Below are 24,968 nucleotides of genomic sequence, written 5' to 3'. Positions count from 1 at the left end.
CTACAGTTTTAAAAAGACTGAAAATTACTTTTAAATAACATTAGCATGATAGAGTTTATTTGAGATTTTAGTGACTTTGTCTAGATTTGCTTCAATATAATCCTATCAGGTTTACCATAGTTTATTCTGTACTCTGCTGTGCCTATTTTTTACCAACCCACAAGCCAATAAAGTGTTATTCTTGGCTGCTGAGCTGTTCTTATGGTTTGTGCAATGTCAGGAGAAAGTGTGGAAGACTTTGTGGTACTTGCACTTAGGGAATAGTGTTATGTCTCAAGTTTATTTTATACTTGACTGGTTTTGCCCCCTGCTCGAATATATCAACACAAATACATATGTTCGTGTGTGTGTGTGTGTGTGTATACAGTATGTGCACATACGGGGCTACAAGAGGGGCAGAGGTGGCTCTTTCCCTCCTCATGCATTTTAACCTTGTTTTTATTTTACTAGTGGGTTGATATAGAGGTTAAGCGTTTGCCGACCGCCCACCGTAGTTTTACGGCGGCATGTCGGCTCGGCTGCGCAAAATCACGTAATATAACGTGATTTTGCATTGCATTGTTAGAACACAATGAGGGAACATAATTAACCCCTTGATCGCCCCCTAGTGTTAACCCCTTCCTTGCCAGTGACATTTTTACAGTAATCAATGCATTTTTATAGCACTGATCGCTATAAAAATGCCAATGGTCCCAAAAATGTGTCAAAAGTGTCCGAAGTGTCCGCCATAAGGTTGCAGTACCGATAAAAATTGCAGATACGCCATTACTAGTAAAAAAAATGTTTTACGAAAAATATGTAGAAGAATAAGTATCGGCCTAAACTGAGGAAAACATTTATATATATATATATATATATATATATATATATATATATATATATATATATATATATATATTATATATTTGGGGGCTATTTATTATAGCAAAAAGTAAAAAATATATATTTTTTTCCTAAATTGTGGCTCTATTTTTGTTTATAGCGCAAAAAAAATTAAAAAAACGCAGAGGTGATCAAATACCACCAAAAGAAAGCTCTATTTGTGGTGGAAAAAAGGACGCCAATTTTGTTTGGGAGCCATGTCGCACAAATGTGTAATTGTCAGTTAAAGCGACGCAGTGCAGAATCGCAAAAAGTGGCCTGGTCATTGACCAGCAAAATGGTCCGGGGTTGAAGTGGTTAAAGAGAACCTCTCAGGTCTCTAAATGCATCAAAAGGGAAGATCCCAGCAAGTGAAGAGTCATTTTATTCATCTCCCATCTCTTCCACCTGTTTTCAGCACTGCAGCCTCCATCAGTCTCATTGGCATTCCACACATGTGAAAGTGTCCCAGTGACCTAGTAATTGGAGGAAGTAACCAGCACCCAACTTTCTTGGAATTGCTGAATGCCAAAAGGTTGCAGTGTCGAAACACATGATATATAAGAGTCATGAACCATCCATGGATCTTTTTTTGCAGGGAATTGGCCATCTAAAATATGAAACAACCTTCTGGGGTCACCTAAATGCACATAAATACACATTTTAGTAGACAAACCATTGTAACTATTTGTTTACAGGGTTGTCCAACCTTTTGACCTTCCTCGTCCACATTGGAAGAAGAGGAATTGTCTTGGGCCACAGATAAAATACATTAATAAGGATAGCCGATGAGCAGAAAACGTCAGGCAGATCACAAGTTAACGATCACTGATACAGATTTCTGAGAAATAAAACTTCACTTTTTTTATCATAAAAGTAAAAAAGGGCAAAACAAAACTAGTATGATATTTGACACTGTATTTCTGTATTCTATAAACCAACCCATTAATATCTGATTCTATGGATGTTGTAGCAATTTCAACAAATTCTCCAAGTCAGACTTTCCCAACCTTTTCAACACAGAGGAACACTTGAAATAACTTTCTGGTCTCAGGGAACCACGGCTAGAAATTTCTATTGAATTTTCCTTATATGTGTGGTCATTGTAAAGAATTGCCCAATTGCAGATAGATTAAAAGATCAGTGGCGTCACTGGGAACTTATCTGAGAGGCAGAAATTGCTCACTGCTCAAGGAACTCCGAGCAACATCTGAAACTATGCTCTAAGTCAGGGATATGCAATTAGCGGACCTCCAGCTGTTGCAAAACTACAAGTCCCATCATGCTTCTGACTCTGGTGTCATGCTTGTGGCTGTCAGAGTCTTGCTATGCCTCATGGGAATTGTAGTTCTGCAACAGCTGGAGGTCCGCTAATTGCATATCCCCGCTCTAAGTGCTCATCAGATATAATGGGCCAGATCCACATAGATCGGCACCGGCGCAGCGTATGTGAGATACGCTACGCCGCTGTAACTTACTTTTGGCTGCTTTGAATCCTCAAAGAATTTGCGCCGTAAGTTACGGCGGCGTAGTGTATCTCTGGCGGTACAGAATTTGGCGATTAGGGGGTGTGATTCATTTAAATGAAGCGCGTCCCCGCGCCAAATGAACTGCACATGCTCCGTTTCGAAATTTCCCACCGTGCATTGCGCAAAATGACGTCGCAAGGACGTAATTTTTTAAACTTAGATGTGACTTACGTTCATCCTGATTCACGGACGACTTATGCAAAAAAAATTAAAAATCAAATTTCGACGCTGGAACGACGTCCATACTTAACATGGCAAGTCTAACTATACGCCGCAAAATACCAGCTTTAACTATACGCCGGAAAAAGCCGACTAGAGACGACGTAAGAGAATGCGACGGCCGCGTGTACATTCGTGGATCGTCGAAAATAGCCAATTTGCATACCCCACGCGGAAAACGACGCAAACTCCACCCAGCGGACGCCAAAGTATTGCATCTATGATCCGAAGGCGCACGAAGCCACACGCCTGTCGGATCAAACCCAGATGCCGTTGTATCTTGGTTTGAGGATTCAAACTAAAGATACAACGCGGAAAATTTGAAAGTACGCCGGCGTATCAGTAGATACGCTGGCGTACTCTCACTGTGGATCTGGCCCTTTGTTTCTAATTTTGTCCTTTGTTGCTTCATCTTTGAAAATAGTTGCTCACAAATATAGGTGATGCCCAAAACTGAATACATGAATAAGACGTTATTGTAAAGAGTGGAATATTTTTTATTGGGAAAATAAAACATATATCAGTCCAGTAAGGTGGCACTGTAAATCTTTTCTTCTGCCACATGTGTTCGTTAAGTGTAAACACCTTTTTACAAAAAAAATCCCCAAAAATCAATGACTTTAAGTAAGTTTACGATTTTGTGTTGGGCCTAACTATCTTGGGCCACATGCAGCCTGCGGGCCACAGGTTGGACACCCCTGGTTTACAGAAATGTATTGTAAAATTGCTGCTTAGTTCCAGTTTGCAGCCTAAAAGTAGGAATCTTTGCAGAGTCCCATGTCTGGCATAGTTCCTGTAACTGGAAAAATGTCTCTTGACTAGGGATGAGCTTCGAGTTCGAATCAAACTCATGTTCGACTCGAACATTGCCTGTTCGGCAAACAACGAACAATTTGGGGTGTTCGCGGCAAATCCGAAAAGCCGCAGAACACCCTGTTAAAGTCTATGGGAGAAATCTAAAGTGCTAATTTTAAAGGCTAATATGCAAGTTATTGTCCTAAAAAGTGTTTGGGGACCTGGGTCCTGTCCCAGGGGACATGTATCAATGCAAAAAAAAGTTTTAAAAACGGCTGTTTTTTTGGGAGCAGTGATTTTAATAATGCTAAAAGTGAAACAATAAAAGTGAAATATTCCTTTAAATTTCGTACCTTGGGGGGGGGGGGGGGGGGTGTAAAGTTAGCATGTGAAATAGCGCATGTTTCCCGTACTTAGAACTGTCTCTGCACAAAGTGTAATTTCTGAAAGAAAAAAAGACATTTAAAACTGACTTGCGGCTATATTGAATTGTCGGCTCTGGCAATTCAGAGCGAATTCATTCATAAAAAAAAATAGCGTGGGGGTCCCCCCAAATTCAATTACCAGGCTCTTCAGGTCTGGAATGGATATTAAAGGGAACCCCGCTGTCAATTTAAAAAAAAAATGACGTGGGGTTCCCCCCAAATATCCATTAGAGACCCTTCAGTTCTGGTGTGGATTTTAAGGGGAACTCCACCCAAAATGTAAGAAAAAATGGCTTGGAGTTCCCCCAAAAATCCACACCAGACCCCTTATCCGAGCATGTTAACCTGGCCGGCCACAGAAAAGAGGGGGGGGCAGAGTGCGCCCCCCCCTACTCCTGAACCGTACCAGGCCACATGCCCTCAACATGGGGAGGATGTCCCCATGTTGATGGGGACAAGGGCCTCATCCCCACAACCCTTGCCCGGTGGTTGTGGGGGTCTGCGGGTGGGGGGCTTATCAGAATCTGGAAGAACCCTTTAACAAATGTGAATTGGTAATGGGGTACATTGTACCCCTACCATTTCACGAAGGAAGTGTAAATGGTTGGAAAAAAAAAACACACACACCGTAGAAAACAGTCATTTATTAATAAAAAAAAAGAAAAAAAATCCAGCGGTGTTAAACCACTCTCGGTCCGGCTTGCTGCTCCAACGTTGTCTGTATCCAGCGACGGGTGATCGCCTCTCCGGTCCAGCGATGAGAAGATCTTCCGGCATCCAGAGCTCCAGAGCACAGCATCGGAGGCCGCCTCTCTCCGCCGGACACAGCCCAGCGGAATGACGTGACTGGAGCTTTGACATTTCTTATATAGGGAAGGCGGGGCCACCCGTCACGTGACCCCGCCCCGAAGATACTCAAAGTGGCTTAAGGACAGGGATCACCACTGGAGAATCAGAGGACAGGGGCCCCTGGCAGGTCACTTGGCAGAGCTCCTTTCTCATCCCAGCATTGTATACAGCTTCTCCCCTCCACACTACACAGGGCTGAAATCACATTTCTTTACACACAGTCTGTCAGCCTTCACAGGGTGTATCTGGCTTTTATGTTGCGGTTTTGACCTGTGAAATTCTCTGGTCGGAACAACAGTGTAGTTGCAGTAGGCAGATACACCTTGTACAGATCGTGGCTAACTGGCTTTGTTGTAAAGCAATGTGATTTCAGCACTGCGGAGGTGCAGTAATGCGAAAGGAGCTCATCAGCCAGGCATAGCATCCAGGGCGGAGGGGATGGTCAGGAGGCTTGTGGGGGGGGGGGCGCAACTTACATCTGGGGGGGCAAATTCATGTGACACAAAATCTGGAGCCTGCAGCACCTCAGGAGATTTTAAGGGTTTTGTTTTAGCAATTTCTGAAGGTTTCTCTGTCAGTATTGGCAAGTGTTGGGGGAAGGTCACCTCCCAGAGGTTTGTGTCTTTTCCCCAGTTGTCAGTGAAGTGGCGTAAGTGGGCATCCCTGGGTGGGAGGATACAGATAATCCCAGCTTATTACTAGGAGACACTGAGCAGTGCCTTACCTCACCAGTGACCAGTGGTGTATTTAGGTTTTGTGCTGCCCTAGGCCTGACTAAACTCGTGCAAACCCTAATTTAAATATGACCCACCCCTTCCTGTTAAGGTCACACCCCTTCCTGTTAAGGTCACACCCATTCCCGTTTAAGACCTGCCCTGACATTTTCCAATGGGCACACTAGTTCGGAGGGCCTTGGGGGGGGGTCCCTTAATCTGCAAAGATTTCCCCTCACTTCCTGTTTGGCTATGGGGCAGGAAATAAAGATAAATGAATGGATGGCAAACAGGGGCTATATCAATCCCTTGCTCATTCCACAATGGAAATAAAAGTGTTGCCTATAGTTTTACTTTAAGCACACATTTTTGCTAAATTTATGGAGGACTAAGAGGATATAACATGTCAGGGGTGCAACAGAAAACATGTAGCACGGTGATGAAGGTAAGTGGTCCTGGCAGTGAGCAAAAGAAGGATTGCTTTTTTTTTTTTTTATGAATGAATTTTCTCTGAATTGCCGGGAGCCGACAATTTATTATAGCCGTGAGTGATTTTTAAATTACTTTTTTTCCTTCAGAAATGACACTTTGTGCAGAGACATTTCTAAGCATGGGACACACGGGCCAGAATCCCGTCAGAAAAAAAAAAACGCTTTCCTGACGAGAATCTTGGCAAGAATCTCTTGCTGCCCGAGTGTTCACACACTCATTTAAAAAAAACGTGGTTCTTTTGAAAGGCAAGAACGCAGTGATGTCATCGCGTATGACGAGCATGCGCTTGTCACATTCGATGCAGTCGCCGCCATCTTGCTTCTACCTACCTATGCCATGGAAGCTACCGCCCATGCATTAAAGTCATTTCGAACATGCGCGGGTTTCCACGGCGACATGTAAGTATACAGACGCTTGGGTTTCTCGTCGGGAAACAGGCCGACAAGAATCTCAACGAGAAAATAGAGAGCAGGTTTTCTATTTTTCTCGTCGAGATTCTGGGCAGATTTCCAGATGAGAAACCTGAAAGCCTCGTACACACGCTCGGTTTACTCGGCAGAAAGCTCTGCCAGCAGTTTTCTTGCTGGTTCTTGCCGAGAAAACCGAGCGTGTGTACGAGGCTTACAGCATAAGAATTGAGGCAACTTTGAAAATCAGATAGAAGTTTGAGTGTTAGAGTATGTTTATTTTACAGTGAAATGTGAACCTACAGGAGATTGCTGAACTGTTCCGAAAAATATTTACAACATTTTTTTACACCTTGGCAGACTGAGACACATTTAAAGCAATTTCCTGCATTAGCAGTCTTGCTTTATTTAAACTAATGAATATAATACTGTGTAATAACATACAAGCCAACCCTGTCTGTTAGAAAATTGGCTTCTTCCCTGACATTTTCATATTATTAAATTTAGTGTAAGATGTTTATCTACCAAATCACCGTTGGCTTTGGTAAAAATCTTATGGAGTGGTTAACATTTTTTGTTTATAACAGTATTTACTCCATTATAAAAGTGAACCTGTGAAATATGATCACCACCATTTTCGAGTTGCCATTAAAGGTGCAGAACCTGGGGCTGTCATCTTGATCCTTGTCATCTAAATACCTATATAAAACCCAAGCCAAAAATGTAATATTTTGCAGCTTCTAAACCATTAGAAGGCTGCTTTTACACTAATGCACTAAGATTTACCTAAATCGCAGGTGCAGTGCAATGCACTGGTGATTTCCTTCAGGTTACCTTCACTTTGCCATAAACTTCTAATATATCTTGTAGGTGTGGTGCACTTTCAGAAAGTGCACGGAAAACTCCTGCATTCAGTTTGAGTTCAAGGGCCACAGGTTTAGATCTCTGTGGACCACAGGTTGAGCACCCCTGGCCTAAAGTCTAACAGGAAATCAGAAAATTCTGCAAAGGTTACCTGCTTGTTTATTCCAGGGAAATGTAAAAGCACTTTAACTTACCTGATCCTCCACTACTTGGCAGTTGGCGCTTCCCTATGCTCCAGCAGTGGACCGTCCCTCTGAGTTATCACTGTCCAATGCAGGACCCGCTGCATCAGTCTTGATGAGATTAAGACCAGTGGTGGCTGATGCTCCTTTTTTTTGGGGGGTGGCAAACAATCCACCTCACCCCCCCAGTTTGGCCGGTTGGCCGGACATACAACCCCCGCTGTCACCCGCCCGTCCACCCAACAGCCCCGCACCTACCCCATCCAGGTTGCGGGCAGCTTCGGGGGCTTCCCTCCTGTGTCTCCTTCTCGGTGGCTTCCCCCTGCTTCTGCTCCTGGCCAGCCAATATGATTGCTTCACCTCTCAGGCCAATCAGGTCTTAAGACTCGTTTCCTAATTTTCTGGGAGGAGAAGCAGGAAGACCCTAGCGAATATTATTTTGCTATTGTCACACAAGTGGGTGGGCACTGCAGAGCACTGCACCCTGAGCCCAGGCTCTAATCACGTGCATGGAGATTAGGGACGGGGCGCATGGATTTGGGGGCGCCGCCCCTGTGCTCCTTATGGAGCGGCCACCACTGATTAAGACTTCAGACTGCTGGAGCATGGAGAGAAGACAGGACCTGGCCTACCATTGCAGGGGAGTGGAGGATCGGGTACCTAAATCTAAATTGTTATGCCCCCGAGATCTATACTCTCCCTTGCAGCTCCATTGCCAATGAAAGTTTTAAAGTTTCTCAGAGTTGGGCTTCAAACGTTTACCTAATAAAAAATATAGTAAATGTAGCAGTACCCCCGTAGGAGCTGCTGGTTTGAATTTGGGCCTGCCGTTACCTCACCACGTCTGTCTTAGGGGTCCTCCTTGAAGAGTTATTTACAAATGTCTGCACCAACACTTAGTCCCCTTTCACTCTGAGGTGAGAGCCGCGGTGGCGGTATAGCGCGCTACAAATAGCGGCGCTATACCGTCGGATTTGCCACAGGATTCGGCCGCTAGCGGTGCGGTATTAACCCCCGCTAGCGCCCGATACAGTTACCGCAGAGATTTTTTTCTCTCCCGTCAGCGCATCACCTTAGTGTGAAAGCCCTCCGGCTTTCACATTGAGGTTGCTGGGCAGGAGTTTTTCAGGCGGTATAGCAGCGCTATTTTTAGCGCTGTACCACCTGAAAAACTCCTCAGTATGAAAGGGGTCTTAGTCTCTTTTTCCAAGGTTTTATTAAGCAAGATCAAACAGAGGAATGAAGGGTTAGGGGAGATTCAGGTACCTTACTTTGCGGATCACAGGGATGTTCTTGGATCCAGAGGACAAACCGTTTCCACACTGAATTCAGCAACCACAGAATAGGCCTCTCTCACTGACCTAGCAGCCGGTGCAAAGCTCGTTCAAAAGTCTCTGCCACAGACTTGATGAGTGCCATTGAATTGTTGCACAGTTCTCTGCCACAGGACCGTGTAGCCACAAACACACTTTGCAAAAGTTCCAAAGACACAGCTACACAGTACCAGGATCTTTCAGCCAGCCGGCAGCACTGTGAGGTAGATTGGCCAGGAAGCGTCCTCTAATTGAATCCTCAATTGTTCGGCTTCTTCCTGCAGAGAAGACAGCACAGGATCATCCCTGGACCAGTAGGCCCCAGAAACTCCAGGGCATACTTTCAGTAGTGGAGCTTCGTGCCAGCAGGCCCAGAGGCCGGAAAAAAACTGCTAGCACATCCTTGAGGCCAGGAAGGCCATCAGGTTAGGATCAGAAGACCCTGCCAGAACAGGGTCTGTCCCTTAAGTACCCTCTCCCAGAATGCACAGCGATGGGGACCACACCCACTGAGCTGATTCTGGGAAAAAATACTCAATGCACCCAACCCGCTGCGTTTCCAACCTTGATTGTGGTGACAGCGACACCCACAGTCAAGTGGAAAATATGCAATGCAGCTGAACTGGAACAGAAACCAATAATTTGGCATAATCATTCTGAGCTAACTACAGCTCAGATAACTTAAATTTACAAATAGCGCCTACCCAACAGGATCAAGCCGCTACATAAACATAAAATGTCACAGTACCGATAAAAATCGCTGATCGCCGCCATTACTAGTAAAAAAAAAAATATTAAGAAAAATGCCATAAAACTATCCCCTATTTTGTAAACACTATAACTTTTGCGCAAAACAATCAATAAACGCTTATTGCGATTTTTTTTTACGAAAAAAATGTAGACGAATATGTATCGGCCTAAACTGAGGAAAAAAAATGTTTTTTTTTATATATTTTTGGGGGATATTTATTATAGCAAAAAGTAAAAAATATTAAATTTTTTCAAAATTGTCGCTCTATTTTTGTTTATAGCGCAAAAACTAAAAACCGCAGAGGTGATCAAATACCACCAAAAGAAAGCTCTATTTGTGGGGAAAAAAGGACACCAAATTTTGTTTGGGAGCCAGGTCGCACGACCGCGAAATTGTTATTTAAAGCGATGCAGTGCCGAATCGCAAAAAGTGGCCTGGCCTTTGACCAGCAATATGGTCCGGGGTTTAAGTGGTTAAGCAGCCTGGCTGTCTCCTAAACTACAATACACACTATCACAGGACTCCATCATATAATACAGGGTCAATTAGCACAAGCCACAATAAAAAGATCATCTACACCACAACAGACAGACAGTTGGCCGGAGTCGACAACATCAGCACCTTCTAACAGCATGAATCAGTCAGTCTTTACATATCATGGAATGCTCATATTAGGAGTTACTTCCTCTGCATAGACCTCACAGCACACAGGGGACGCATCTTCATATTTCTTGAGAGATATTGTCAATGAATATTACTGTCCCATTTGAAGTAGTCCAAGATATATTTTCTCAGTCACCCTATGCCCCTATTGGACATAGGGTGATTTAGACATAAGAGGTGCATGGGGAGATGAAGCAATGCACCAGCTACATTGGATGTTAGTGGAAAATCAGTCACAGAGTTCTCTCTCCCATTCACAGATCATGTTACACGCAGTGAAATCAATAAAATAACTTTTCTCAATGGAGGAAGGAGGAGATGTGTCCTATATGACCATCTGTTTCACTGTTAAAGTGGTAGTAAACCACCTGCAAGGCAATAGCTTATGCACTCCAGACTAGCACATTATGAAATATTAATATTCATGAAGCCCTCCAGCACTGTGATGTCACCGCTAAGAGGGCTGACATCTTCCCCCTGGTCTTTCTTCTGGGTTTGCACACTGTGGCTATGTGATTGTCCGAAGCGGCAATGACGTCACATGAACCCTCGGTTCCAACACAAAGCTCTGAAGGTCCAATAAGGTATGCCAGACCTTTAGGCCTCGTACACACGACCGTTTTCCTCAACAGAATCCATCAAGAAACTTGGTGGCAGAGCTTTTTTTGCCAAGGAAAACGGTCGTGTGTATGTTTTTCATCGAGAAAACTGTCGAGGAACTCAACGAGAAAAAAAGAGAACACATTCTCTTTTTCCTCGACGGGAGTCTCAATTTCCTCGTTGTGTTCCTCGTCTGGCTGGTTTTCGACGAGAAACACGTTTGTGTGTATGCTTAGAAACCCACGCATGCTCAGAATAAAGTATGAGACGGGAGCGCACCTTCGGTAAAAGTAGCATTTGTAATGGAGATAACACATTTTTCACCCTGTAACAGACTGAAAAGTGCAAATCGTCTCTTACCAATCTTTTACTTAACACGCAGTAACATGAGATTAGCAAAAGCAGCCCCATGGGTTGGGCCAGTGGAATCGAACTTCCCCTGCTGTTGTACGTGTTGAACGTCACCGCGCTTGAGAACGACGAGATTTGGTCTTGACAGTGTGTACCCAAAGAAAGTTTGTCAAGTTTCTCGACAAGCCTAACAAGGAACTCGTTGAGGAAAATTATGTTTCATTTACAACGAGTTCCTCGGTCGTGTGTACGAGGACTTGTACAGGTGTGTATGCGACGTTGACCTAACTGGCTGCATCCAGGGTGAATATCTCCTAAACAGTGCACATTTAGGAGATATTAAATTTACCTACAGGTAAGCCTTATTGTAGGCTTACCTCTAGGCAACAAAAGGTGGGTATACTGCGCTGCTTAGACAAAAATAATAAGACCAGCTGCTGACACGGCTAATAAAGACACATTAGCTGGGCAAAAACAGGAGAAAAAATTGTGTAGCGCTACGGTCAAATGAATAGCAGTGTGAATTAATGTTCCTCATAGGAACACCAAACTAGTGATGAACAAAAAAAAATTCCCATAAAGAAATTCCCGGGTGGAACAAATTAATAAAGTCCAATATGTGTAATTGAATAACATAAAGTCCATAAACAGAAATCACCACGTGCTGAGATGAAGCAAATCTTGATAATACTCCAATCATAAATATTCAATTGTGAGTGATCACCGCCACCAATGGAAACAAATGGAGGCTTACCAGAGCTGGTGGACTTGAAATGACATACGTCAAACAAGTCTAAACAGGCTTAAAGTACCAGGCAAGGTACACAGAATCAGTGGTTAAAATCATCCAAGGCATTTGCTACAAGTTTGATGTTATCATTCTATGCATAACCATGTAACGGAAAACCTTAGGTCCTTTCAACTCCGCAGTGAGCCGGATGGTTGGAAAAGGCAAGAAAAGAGAATGGCCACATAGTGTGAAACCGGTAAAAACTATGTAATTCATTAAAAAGATGTCAAGTACACTCACATGTATCCTGAGTTTAAAATCGCATGATATATGGTATGAGGCGGCAGTGGAGACGACCCGACGCGTTTCGTGTTAGTAACACATCAGATGATGTGCCTGGTACTTTAAGCCTGTTTAGACTTGTTTGACGTATGTCATTTCAAGTCCACCAGCTCTGGTAAGCCTCCATTTGTTTCCATTGGTGGCGGTGATCACTCACAATTGAATATTTATGATTGGAGTATAATCAAGATTCACATGGTGATTTCTGTTTATGGACTTTATGTTATTCAATTACACATATTGGACTTTATTCATTTGTTCCACCCGGGAATTTCTTTATGGGAATTGTTTTGTTTATCACTAGTTTGGTGTTCCTATGAGGAACATTAATTCACACTGCTATTCATTTGACCGTAGCGCTACACAATTTTTTCTCCTGTTTTTACCTCTAGGCAAAAATGACTAAGCAGGGTTTACTACCGCTTTAAACCTAAAGACACACCGCTTTTAACCATTACATTGCCAGAGGTATAGAAACGGGTGGAGGACAGGGAATTCCTGCAGTAAAGATCTCTAGGATCCGGTTGCCTGCATGATGTGGGATAGCCTTCATCACATATGACTAAATCTGTATATTAAATTCAGCTTTAATGTACCGGTACCTACATTTACACATGGCTGAACATGTTGGTATTCCAGAGAGAGCTGTTGCTCAGTAATTTCAAAACATATATATAATGTAATTTCTAGATATGTAAAACTGTGACACATTTGATGACTAGGACAGGGTTGGGTTTTATTGTGCTGTGAACAGCACAAGTAGTCAGTAGCACTACTATTACTTAAATGAAGACATACGAATATGTGTTATTTTCATTCTCAGATTGAGTCTACCTTTTGTAAATGTGAGTGGTTAATTACCAATGTAAAGTGCTTGTAATGACAGGTATACCTAACATATACTGTATACAGGACTTGTCAATAACTTGTTATCAATATTATTATATTGTGTTGAGAGGGTTCAATCTTGTAGCACTTAACCATACAGGGCAAAGTAGCAGGTTTACGTTAATGCAGACCCCACAGACACATACATATGTTCCTTGTGCTTTGTTCAGCCATTGTGAATGAAAGGAAATTCCTGTGTGGAAAAGTTTTAGCTTACACAAGACTATGAACTGCCCATGTAACACAATAAGTGGGTCACATACTACCCCATTTCCGGAAGTAGCAGCTGGGTATTTCCTTCAGCTCCTGCTAAAAAGAGCTAAAGGGGAGCATAGAAGTAGTAAGTATATGTAGCTGGGGTTGCTTTCGTTATAACGTTATATATTTTTTTCTGTGTAGGATTTCTTTAATATAGTATTATTTACATAAAGCTATTTATTTTCTTATTGTCAAGTATTGCTCAACATTTATGCACCTTAGCCATGTCTACTTAGGCATTAGGTACAAGACTTATCTATTGCAGATGCTCATAGATGCAGCTAAGCATTAATATTATTATTATTATTATTTTTTTTTACTTGTAGGAACATCCTTACCAGTAATTCCAACACACCCAACTACATGTGAAAAGCTGGCTGGTGTTTGTCAAGGTAGAAATTTGCTGTTTATACTTAAAAAATGCCAGTTTTTTATCAAAACTGTGTCATACAAATATGTGAAAAAGTTTATTTTAACGTACAAAATCCCCCATGTCTCTATTTTCAAGGTGGATAAATTAGAAATGTAATAATGGGATCATCCTAATAAATATATAACACAGTATCTAATACAATGAAATGGAAATAAGAGTTAAATGTATGTTGTTAAAATGTACACTGTTACACAGTCTCTTTTTATATAGCAATGCTGCTGGGTTTGTCACTTTCAGTACAGGCCAAATCACACAGTGAGAACCAGCTTTGATCAATACCTTGAGGAATCATCTGCACAACTGCACAGTGCTACACAATGGGATGCTGACCTTTCCTACAGACTGGCTTTATGACTTTCTTTTCTTGCCTACTATTTCGTGTCATTGGGTTATGTTTTATTTTTACAGCTGTTTTACCGCTCTCAGATTTCTGCTGTTTCACTGATCTTCGCGGCAACTGAATGTTTTTGTTGTTAGTAAATGTAATTGCTGTACGTGATGTAGACATAGTTCTGTATTTTCTCATTTCTATCTGTGATAGTAATGGCATTCTTAGCAAGAATTTCTTAACAAAATTTCCTAGGCTTAATTAGCATTGTTGTATTTAGTGTATATTGTGTGTAATTCTGCTTGTTGCTTCAGGCCTCGTACACACGGACGGACTGTCCGATGAAAACGGTCCACCGGACCGTTTTCATCGGACATGTCCGCTCCGGATTTTGGTCTGATGGTTGTACACACCATCAAACCAAAATCCCTCGCGTACAGGATACGCGGTGACGTGGCCGTGCCGTCGCCACGACGATGACGCGGCGACGTGCGCGACCCTGGAAGGTCAATGCTTCCACGCATGCGTCAAATCACTTTGACGCATGCGAGGGCTTTCGGCCGAGCGGACATGTCTGGTGAGTCTGTACAGACGACTGAACATGTCCGACGGACAGGCTTCCAGCGGACATGTTTCTTAGCATGCTAAGAAACATTTGTCCGCTGGAAACCTGTCCGATCCGCCGGACATTTGTTCGGTCGGCCGTACACACGACTGAACATGTCTGCTGAAACTGGTCCACGGACCAGTTTCAGCAGACATGTTCGGTCGTGTGTACGGGCCTTAGACAACAAAAAATCTATGAACCTCACTCATGAAAGGATCTAAGGCAATTGTTGCCTCTGTTTATATTGTCTATAGCATCCAATCACATCCCTTCTTTCTAGATTCCTTATTCCAGTATTTTATTGGCTGGTCACACCTGCCGGAGAGATTTTCCTTTTCTTCCTGTCCCAGAGGAATGACAGGAAGTGAGTGGAAATCTTCTCCTAATCAGTGCTAAATCACAACATTGTCATATGTCACCAGAACATAATTTGAGGGTACCCTCATCTAAATGTTGTTTTCTAGTGGCAGCTGTAAAATATTGAATTCCCTCTCACCTTCTGTCTTAGGCTGGGTTCACACTACGATTTTCCCGTCCGTCAGCCGCATACGATTTCAGTATTGAAAACGTACGGGCCCGGACGGGAAAACGTATAGATAGACAATGCATTGCAAATCGTATGCACTCAGATGCATCCGGGTGCGTACGATTTGCTGGCAAAACGTTTTTTAAACGTACGCAAAACCGTGTTCAACCAGTATGGCAAACGCATAAGTTTTTCTTTAACATTAACGTCAATGGAAAACGCACATATGTGAGGTTCCATACGTTTACGTCCGTTTCAGCCGCATACGGTTTTTCATATAAATCGTATGCGGCTGACGGACGGGAAAATCGTAGTGTGAACCCAGCCTAAGTGACATTGTTCACCAAGACAAATAATGAGGGTAGATCGCTCCAATGAGAATGTAGACAGAAACAATGTCATTCTTAGCTGTAATTCACAATTAAATCTATCTATCTATCTATCTATCTATCTATCTATCTATCTATCTATCTATCTATCTATCTATCTATCTATCTACCTATCATCTTTCTACCTTTTCATTTATCTATTGATCATTTCTTCAAACTCATTATAGTTCAAAGATGCAGTAATTAAAGTATAGCTAAAAGCATTTGGGGGGGGTGGGGGGGGTTGATAGAGGGGAGAGGGATTAGAACCTGTCAGTTTTCATTCTGTCTGTGTCCCCGTTTTGGGTTGTCCCAATAACAGTAATAGAGGGAAAATCTTTCAATGGGCACGCTAGTTCTGGTGAACCGGTGGTCCCCAAGAGATTCCCATAATTTGCAGGGATTTACTCTCGCTTCTTGTTTTAGCTATGGGACATGAAGGGAAGGTAAATCTCCCTATCAGAACAAAAAGGGCAGACATAAACTTTACAGGATTTATTACATTATCTTACTTTTGCCTTTAGGCTACTTTCACACTGAGGCATTTTACAGGCATTTTTTTGCGCTTAAAATAGCGCATGAAAAACGGGAAAAAAAAGTCCTGCAAGCAGTATCTTTGGGACGGTGTATACACTGCTCCTAAACTGCCCCTGCCATTGAAATCAATGGGCACTGCTGCCGAAGCACCTGCAAAGTGCTTCCACAGCTGCGCTTTTCCGGTGCTTTTAACCCTTTCCTTGGCTGCTAGTGGGGGTTAAAAGTGCCCTGCTAGCAGCCGAAAAGCGCCGCTATAACAGCAGTAAAGCGATTTACTGCTAACGCCCCCCACCCAAGCGTGAAAGTAGCCTTAGTTCTAATTTAAGTTTGGATTAACAGCATACAATTTGTCTTTATTATGGAGAAATATTTGCACCTTGTTTAATGCATTGGCATACCTCCAAATTTACCTTATTTAGAGGGCCTGTCTCTCTTTTGAAACCAAATTCCCTTGTCCCTTTTTCTTAGTTGTCCCGTTTTATGGTCTGATGTAGAGAACTTGGCAAACTAAACCTTCTATTCCAGGGGTTCTCAACCTTCTAGTGCCGTGACCCCTTGATAACATTTCCCAAGTTGTGGGGACCCCTAACAGTAAAATTATTTTCGTAGCGTGGGTTGTCACCCAAGGCAAGACAAGTAATTTGCTCCCCTAACCCATGGACATTTAGCGTTCCCTGAGTCGCTTCCACTCATTCAATATTAAAACCCTTATGGTACATTTTAGGATGTTCCACTCTTTCTATTTGTTCTCCTTTCTTTCCCTTTTATCTCTCTCTATCCTATTTTTTTCCATCCCTCTCTACCCGTCTTTCTTTTTCTTTCTCTTAATCTTTCTCTCCCTTTTTCTTTGTTCCTCCCCCTTTTTTCCTCTCCCTTCCATGTATTCTCTATTTTTATTCCTCCATGGGGGGGGGGGGGGATGAGTGGCAATGCTGGGGGGAGTTCTGATCAGCCAACTTAGGTGCTCTTGATTAAAGTCATCTGCTGTAGCAGTGACACCTATGCCGAAATCGGGAGATAGGATTTCCTCCAGCCCCTTCCACTTCACATTCCTCACATGGTCAACTGCCCCCCAGTCATGCCGTGAACTGAATGGGCAGCTGCGAATAGGCTGAGTGGGCGACCGCACGCTCCAGGGACAGCCCAGCTGGGCGGCTGCAAAAAGGCTTGGAGAGCAGTGCAGGCTTCAAAAACAGCCCAGGATTTGGTGACCCCCAGGTTGAGAACCACTGTTCTATTCGATTACTTAGTAGCCTATGTGTAAAAACCAATCCTTTTAACTATAGTTTTTTTGTCTTTAATACCCAGTCAAAGAACAGTTAAAACCACTAATGCATATATGATGTTCAATTTTTGGCTAAAATCTAAACTGCAGTTTCAACCTTCTTAACAGGAAAGAAAAGTTCTACTAAAAAAATAACCCTAAATTCTGACAATTCTTTCTTACTCATTTAAATTTTTATATTGGTGAAAAAACAAATAGAAGTCATATTGTAAAGATCACCCTTTAAAAATAACAGAATCATGCTTGTTTGCATACTATTTAGTAGTGAAAGCCTTTTGTAATTCTCATTTGACCACTGAAGATAATTTGTTTTATATTAATATGTTAAAAACCTTGATTTCCCTTTAGGTTTTATGTTGCATATTTATGCTACATCACATTTCTTGTTGATTTATGTTTTCTGTTTATTAGCAGCTACAGTGGCACCCATCTTAACTTCAACAACCATTGTAACTTCCACATCTACTACTACTTCGGCCACCACTGTATCTTCTCCATCCATTAATACTTCAACAACCACTGTAACTAGACCATCTACTGTAACATCATCCCCCATGCCATCTCATGTAACTCCACCGTCTAATGTAACTTTTTCATCATCCACTGCTATCATCACTAACCGTTTTCTTCCTACCAATATCACATATGGTAAGAAAGCATATCTTCCATATTATGCGTGTTTTTTTTTAACCTTTTCTGGAAAACAAAATTGAACTAAAATATGCAGTTGCAATTTGCTTCCAATGATTACTGAATTAACTAATTAAATGCTCTAATGTCTGAACTTAATGTGATAGATAATTTGAATGGGTCAATATATATTTAAAGCTCAACTGAACTTTCAGTTTAAATCAGCCAAATACATTTCACATGATTAAAACATGGGAAACACGTTGGTTTCTTTAGAAAGCAGCTACAGCCTACATAGTAAAGTCTGAAATTTGCCAACATGCTGTAGAGAAAAATTCTTGCTCTTTGTGTGGAAACAGTAGTCTCTCTGCGGAGGTCTGACACACATCCTGCTGAGTCAGGTGACAAGCTTTGCAATAAGGAAATATAATACTTCCTAATGATTGGAGAGCTCTAGCTTTGATTTAGCAGGGAGTTTTTCGGGCCTCTGCAGGGAGACCATCCTCAGGAAACAAGATTTTCTACTCAGTCTATAAAAAAACGTGAAAGATTTTGCAGACCTTTTGTTTTTCAGGCACTTGGAATGTTTTAAGCTGATTTTAACTGAAATTCAGCTGAACTTTAATGCAAATATTGCTATGAAATTAAAGCACTATTCCCAATTAACAGACATTACAATTACATTATTATAAGCATCTGTATATTTTAGGTGTTTTCCAGTCTCTTGCATGTCATGGTTAAGGGTCTTGTGCTCCTTTCAGTAGTGTTTCCCTTTTTATCTATGCTATTACTTCAATAGCTTTAAAGACTTATTTAAATACAGTATGCACTCTCAATTGTGTTAGTTGTGTTTAAAGCTGAACTCTGAGCTGCAGTCATTTCAGGAGAAGACACCACTGTTGGCACTACGCAAAGAATTTACTCACTCTGCATTCTGTACTTATTATCTGTTTGAAAGCTGTCTGCAGAGACTTTAGTGGAGCAAGGCAAAGAGATTTTATTCTTAGAGAAGCAACAGGCGCATGAGTAGATAACATAACTGTGAATAGGATGTGCACCACTGTATATAAAACGATACAGTGGGACCTACAGAGTGAGGCACTGCAGAATAGGAGTAAACAGAAGAATAGATACAAAGGGCCAGATCCACATACATTTAGATGGGCGCAGCGTATGTGAGGTACGCTACGCCGCTGTAACTTACTTTTTAATTCTTTGAATCCACAAAGAATTTGCGCCGTAAGTTACGGTGGCGTAGTGTATCTCTCGGCGCGTAATTCAAATCGGCGAGTAGGTGGCGTGTTTCATTTAAATGAAGCGCGTCCCCGCGCCAAATGAACGGCGCATGCGCCGTCCCTAAATTTCCCGCCGTTTCCCGCCGTGCATTGCGCTAAATGATGTCGCAACGTCATTTTTTTAACTTAGACGTGAATTACGTCCATCCCTATTCAGGGACAACTTACGCAAAAATTCTAATTTCGACGCGGGAACGACGGCCATACTTAACATGGCAAGTCTAACTATACGCCACAAAATACCAGCTTTAACTATGCGCCGGAAAAAGCCAACTAGACGACGTAAGAGAATGCGACGGCCGCGCGTACGTTTGTGGATCGTCGGAAAAAGGTAATTTGCATACCCGACGCGGAAAAAGACGCAAACTCCACCCAGCGGATGCCAAAGTATTGCATCTACGATCGAAAGGAGTACGAAGCCGTACGCCTGTCGGATCGAACCCAGATGCCGTTGTATCTTGGTTTGAGGATTCAAACTAAAGATACGACGCGGGAAATTTGAAAGTACGCCGGCGTATCAGTAGATACGCCGGCGTACTCTCTCTGTGGATCTGGCCCACAATGTTAGTGTACTAGCAGAGTTATTTTTTATTACCCCAATAGAAATGGCTTGCCAAATGCAAATGAATGATTCCAGCCCTACTCAGACCTCCATCAGCAAGACCCATACATGTTGTGACAACCCACCCGATTGCCGCTGTCACAGTGTGCTAACAAACGTCTAGATTCCCAGTTTAACTGTAGAGGCACCAAGCTCTCTTTGTCCCTAGGGCCCCCTGACTGGGTTCCCTCATGGTCTAGGCCCCATGACAGCTTTGTGGGCTCCTATGGTGATAGTTCCACCCATGTGGTAAAAGATGCAGCTACAATGATACAAATAGATTTACATGATAAACTGAATTTCAACCTATAAACCAAACTGTGAAAATTGGACAAAAATTTAGCGCTCATGAGATCAGCACCCAAGTACCAATCACTAAATAACTGTAAACAAATCACTAGTGATAAAACTAATATATATATATATATATATATATATATATATATATATATATATATATATAAATAGTCCCACATAATAAATAAATTGATAGTCCATAAAGTGAAGTGATATTCAAACAAGATTCAGTCTTCTTAAAATCTTCCACCACACCGCCGTGCTTGTGACACCACCTCTCTGGAATCGCACTCACCAGCTAAAATTGCCTCCCACTCTCGTGTTCTGCTCAAGAGCTTGTTAGTTAGAACTCCAAAGGGATAAACGACCATCCACTGTGTGTTTCAACTGGGGGCGTGGCTGCATGACAGGAATCTACACTGACGTGAGACACTGCAGCTAAGCATGGGGGATATGATCTGCATGATCTGGGATCCAGGAGGGGGTGAGAGACCTTGATTGAGCGCATAACCTGCGTCCGCTGTGACCGCAAAGCACTGCAGAGCCATCATATACACATGTTTGCTGTGATTTTTTTTAAGGCTGGTTTTTAAAGGTAGTCATGTGAGTGCAATAATTGAAGTGCTTGTGTGGATTTTAATAAATTGGTCGTTACTATTCATTACTATTTTACACTATTGGAGCACTTTTTCTTACTTACATGTGTGGATAAACTCTGAGTTGAAACACAGTTGTATATTGGATTGTCATTTTGTCCTGAGTTGAAACACACAGTGGATGGTCGTTTAACCCTTTGGAGCTCTAATTAACAAGCTCTTGAGCCGAACATGAGAGTGGGAGGCAATTTTGGCTGGTGAGTGCGATTTCTGAGGGGTGGTGTCACAAGCACGGTGGTGTGGTGGAAGATTTTAAGAAGATTGAATCTTGTTTGAATATCACTTTACTTTATGGACTATTCATTTATTTATTAATTAGCCACATGTCACGTGGGACTATTTATATATATATATATATATATAGATTTTTTTACAGTTATTTAGTGATTGGTACTTGGGTGCTGATCTCATGAGTGCTACATTTTTGTCCTATTTCCACAGTTTGGTTTATAGGTTGAAATTCAGTTTATCATTATTATTTTTTACGTGGCATCTTTCATTTCACATTTTTTTTACTTTGGCGCAGTGGTGGTACAGGATATTAGGGGCGGTTTCATATGTTTATACCAACAGTTTAGACAGTGGCGGAATTATCATGGTCGCAACAGTCGCACTTGCGACTGGGCCCTGTAGTTCCGCCACTTCAGGGGGGCCCGCCGTCCGGCTGTTTGCCCGCGTGAGGTGCCCGCCTGCCGCCCGCGTGAGGTGCCCGCCTGCCGCCCGCGTGAGGTGCCCGCCTGCCGCCCGCGTGAGGTGCCCGCCTGACTGTGTGGTTTGTTCCGCCGCGGGGAGGGGGGCTTTCGCCCGCTGAGGGAAGAGAGAAGGCAGAGGCAGCACAGCATTGCGAGACTGTGTACCGCCCGTCCCCGCCTATCCAGAGACAGAGAGAATGAAGGGGGCGGAGTCCACTGAAAAACACCTATTGAGTGAAGGCGGGGGAGGAGCTCTCCCCTCTGCGACTGCATCGACTACCTGTCCCGTCGTACCCATGAGGCAAGCAAGGCATTCCTGGAGGAGGCACAGTGACAGATTTCTGAGGGGGAATCGATTGATTACTGGTAAGTCCTGTCAAGTGGCATTTTGCACTGCAATCGATCCCATCCCCCCACCACCGCAGATCTCATCCCTATCCCCCCCATCATCACTACAACAGAGGTGATAAAGGGGGGGGGTGGGATCAGTAAGAGGTGGTGGTGGTTTGAGGATGGCACTACCACTGCTACCACCCCCCCTCGAGTACCACTGCCCCCACAACACTACTGCTGCCACCCCCTCAACACCACCGCTGTCAACCCCCCTCAACACCACCGCTGTCAACCCCCCTCAACACCACCGCTGCCAACCCCCCTCAACACCACCGCTGCCCACCCCCCTCAACACCACCGCTGCCCACCCCCCAACACCACCGCTGCCACCCCCCCTCAACACTACCGCTGCCACCCCCCTCAACACTACCGCTGCCACCCCCCCTCAACACCACCGCTGCCCACCCCCCTCAACACCACCGCTGCCAACCCCCCTCAACACCACCGCTGCCCACCCCCCTCAACACCACCGCTGCCAACCCCCCACAACACCACCGCTGCCACCCCCCAACACCACCGCTGCCACCCCCCCTCAACACCACCGCTGCCCACCCCCCAACACCACCGCTGCCACCCCCCCTCAACACTACCGCTGCCACCCCCCCTCAACACTACCGCTGCCACCCCCCCTCAACACCACCGCTGCCCACCCCCCTCAACACCACCGCTGCCCACCCCCCTCAACACCACCGCTGCCAACCCCCCACAACACCACCGCTGCCAACCCCCCTCAACACTACCGCTGCCACCCCCCCTCAACACTACCGCTGCCACCCCCCCTCAACACCACCACTGTCACCCCCCCTTAACAACACCGCTGCCACCCCCCTTCAACACCACTGCTGCCACCCCCCATCATTGCCACCACTGTCACCCCCCTCAACATCACTGCTGCCACCCCCCCTCAACACCACCGCTGTTACCCCCCTCAACACCACCGCTGTTACCCCCCTCAACAACATCGCTGCCACCCCCCTCAACAACACCGCTGCCACCCCTCAATATCACCCCCACAACACTACTGCTGCCACCCCCTCTCAACACCACCGATGCCACCCCCCAACACTACCGCTGCCACCCCCCCCTGAATACCACCGCTGCCACCCCCCACAACACTACTGCTACCACCCCCCCTCAACACCACTGCTGCCACCCCCCCTCAACACTACCGCTGCCACCCCCCCTCAACACTACCACTGCCACCCCCCAACACTACCGCTGCCACCCCCAACACTACCGCTGCCACCCCCAACACTACCGCTGCCACCCCCCAACACTACCGCTGCCACCCCCCCTCAATACCACTGCTGTCACCCCCCCTCAACAACACCGCTGCCACCCCCTCAACAACACCGCTGCCACCCCCTCAACACCACCACTGCCACCCCCCACAAAACTACCGCTGCCACCCCCGTCAATACCACCACTGCCACCCCCGTCAATACCACCACTGCCACCCCCCACAACACTATTGCTGCCACCCCCCCCCCCCCAACACCACCGCTGCCACCCCCCCAACACTACCGTTGCCACCCCCCTCAATACCACCGCTGCCACCACCCAACACTACCGCTGTCACCCCCCCTCAACACCACCGCTTCTATCTCCCCCAACACCACCGTTGCCACCCCTTCAACACCACCGCTGACACTGATGGGGGGGCCCTTCATGATTTCTTGCACTGGGGCCCTGAAGTTTCTAGTTACGCCTCTGAGTTTAGAAATAGATTTACATGCCTGGAGTTCAGCTTTAACCCAGACAACATAATTAGAATGCCAAAGCACATTGGGGTTGAATTAATAAAGACACTTTGCAAGGTAAGTTGCGCTTTGCAAAGGGATCTTACCCAGAGCTTAGTAAGTAACGTTGAGTTATGTTGACTTTCAACATCAAATCATATGCAAGCAAAAATGCTCTTTATTATTTTCCATGCATATGTTTGGGTATTCTTTGCAAAGTGAAATTGCACCACATTCACTAAGCCCTAGGGCAGGGGTGACCAACCAGTGACCCGGGGGCCACATGTGGCCCGCAGAGCCTTCTGATGTGGCCCGCGACCTCCTTCTCTGGGATGGCAAGCCCAGATCCTGGTTTGCCAACCCGCCATCCCAGAGCATCAGTGTTGTGAATGAAGATGGCAGTAGAGGAAGCAAGAGGCTGCGCAGCAGAGCCACATAAGCTGATGCTTCCTGTATAGTGCCGGCTCCTGTCACAAGTGGAGCAATACCAAATGCACTCTGTTTTAACCTGCAGGTTTGGTGCGCTTTCAGACAGTGCACCACACCTGCAGGATATAATAGAAGTCTATAGCAAATTGCAGCTAACCTGCTGGAAAGCCACAGGTGCACTGCGCTGCACCCGCGGTGTGGGTAAATCACAGCGCATTAGTGTGAAAGCAACCATAGGTCCCTTTCACATTATCAGTTTGACGGAATTGGACCCTCCATTCACCTTTATGGAGCAGCAGATGTAACCTGACTTGTGTATGTTTACACCCACCTACTTCCAAACCAATCCGCCAAAAAAAACAAAAAACAGAAGGGCATCTGTCCTCTTCCGAATGGCTGGATCGGAGGGCCCATATTGTGGCCCGCGACCGATTACCAATTTGCTTAAGTGGCCCTCGCTCTTCAAAAGGTTGGGCACCCCTGCCCTAGGGAAATGTCACTTGCAAAGTGCAACTTTCTTTGCAAAGTGAACAACCATTTGCCTTTAGTGTGGGCTATTACTTTTCTATTTTGCCTGACCTACACTGATGAGATCCATGAGATGGTTAGCTATGGAGCATCTAGAAAAAATATATTGTTTACTAATAAAAATTTGATACTCAATGTTGAAGTAGATGCTCTCCCTCTGCCATAGATTTTTTTTTCTGTGTATAACGAATCCCTTGACAATTGGATTTTTTCATTATAGAAGCACTCCATTTAGGCAAACTAAGGCTGACCATACATTATACAATTTTCATGTGCAATTCTCTTTTAGATTTACCAAAAACATATAATATGAGGTCAAACCTAAACATGTTCAATGTATGTGCAATCAGGCAGGTTCTTGCACTACATAGTTGTAGGTAAATCTAAAGAAA

The 24,968-nt window shown here is 44.2% G+C and overlaps 1 protein-coding gene across 8 annotated transcripts in view; it reads left to right on the top strand.

The window, feature by feature from the left end:
* The window catches only part of ADGRG6 (adhesion G protein-coupled receptor G6), a 257,956-nt gene that overhangs the window by 137,890 nt on the left and 95,098 nt on the right, over positions 1-24,968 (top strand). For 5 of the 8 annotated variants that reach the window (XR_005748733.1, XM_040350904.1, XM_040350899.1 and 2 more), the window contains 2 exons: positions 13,559-13,624; positions 17,728-17,964. Coding sequence is in view for 7 of the 8 variants with exons in the window: in XM_040350904.1 (XP_040206838.1) it covers positions 13,559-13,624; positions 17,728-17,964 (303 nt within the window). In the remaining variant the exon portion in view is untranslated. The remainder of the gene's footprint in view (positions 1-13,558; positions 13,625-17,727; positions 17,965-24,968) is intronic. The other 3 variants (XM_040350903.1, XM_040350902.1, XM_040350901.1) reach the window with 1 other exon arrangement.

Source organism: Rana temporaria, chromosome 4 (genome assembly GCF_905171775.1).
Source record: "Rana temporaria chromosome 4, aRanTem1.1, whole genome shotgun sequence".
NCBI classification, from domain to species: domain Eukaryota; kingdom Metazoa; phylum Chordata; class Amphibia; order Anura; family Ranidae; genus Rana; species Rana temporaria.
The sequence above is the reverse complement of the archived record's forward strand: the minus strand, read 5'-3'. Positions and strand labels throughout refer to the sequence as shown.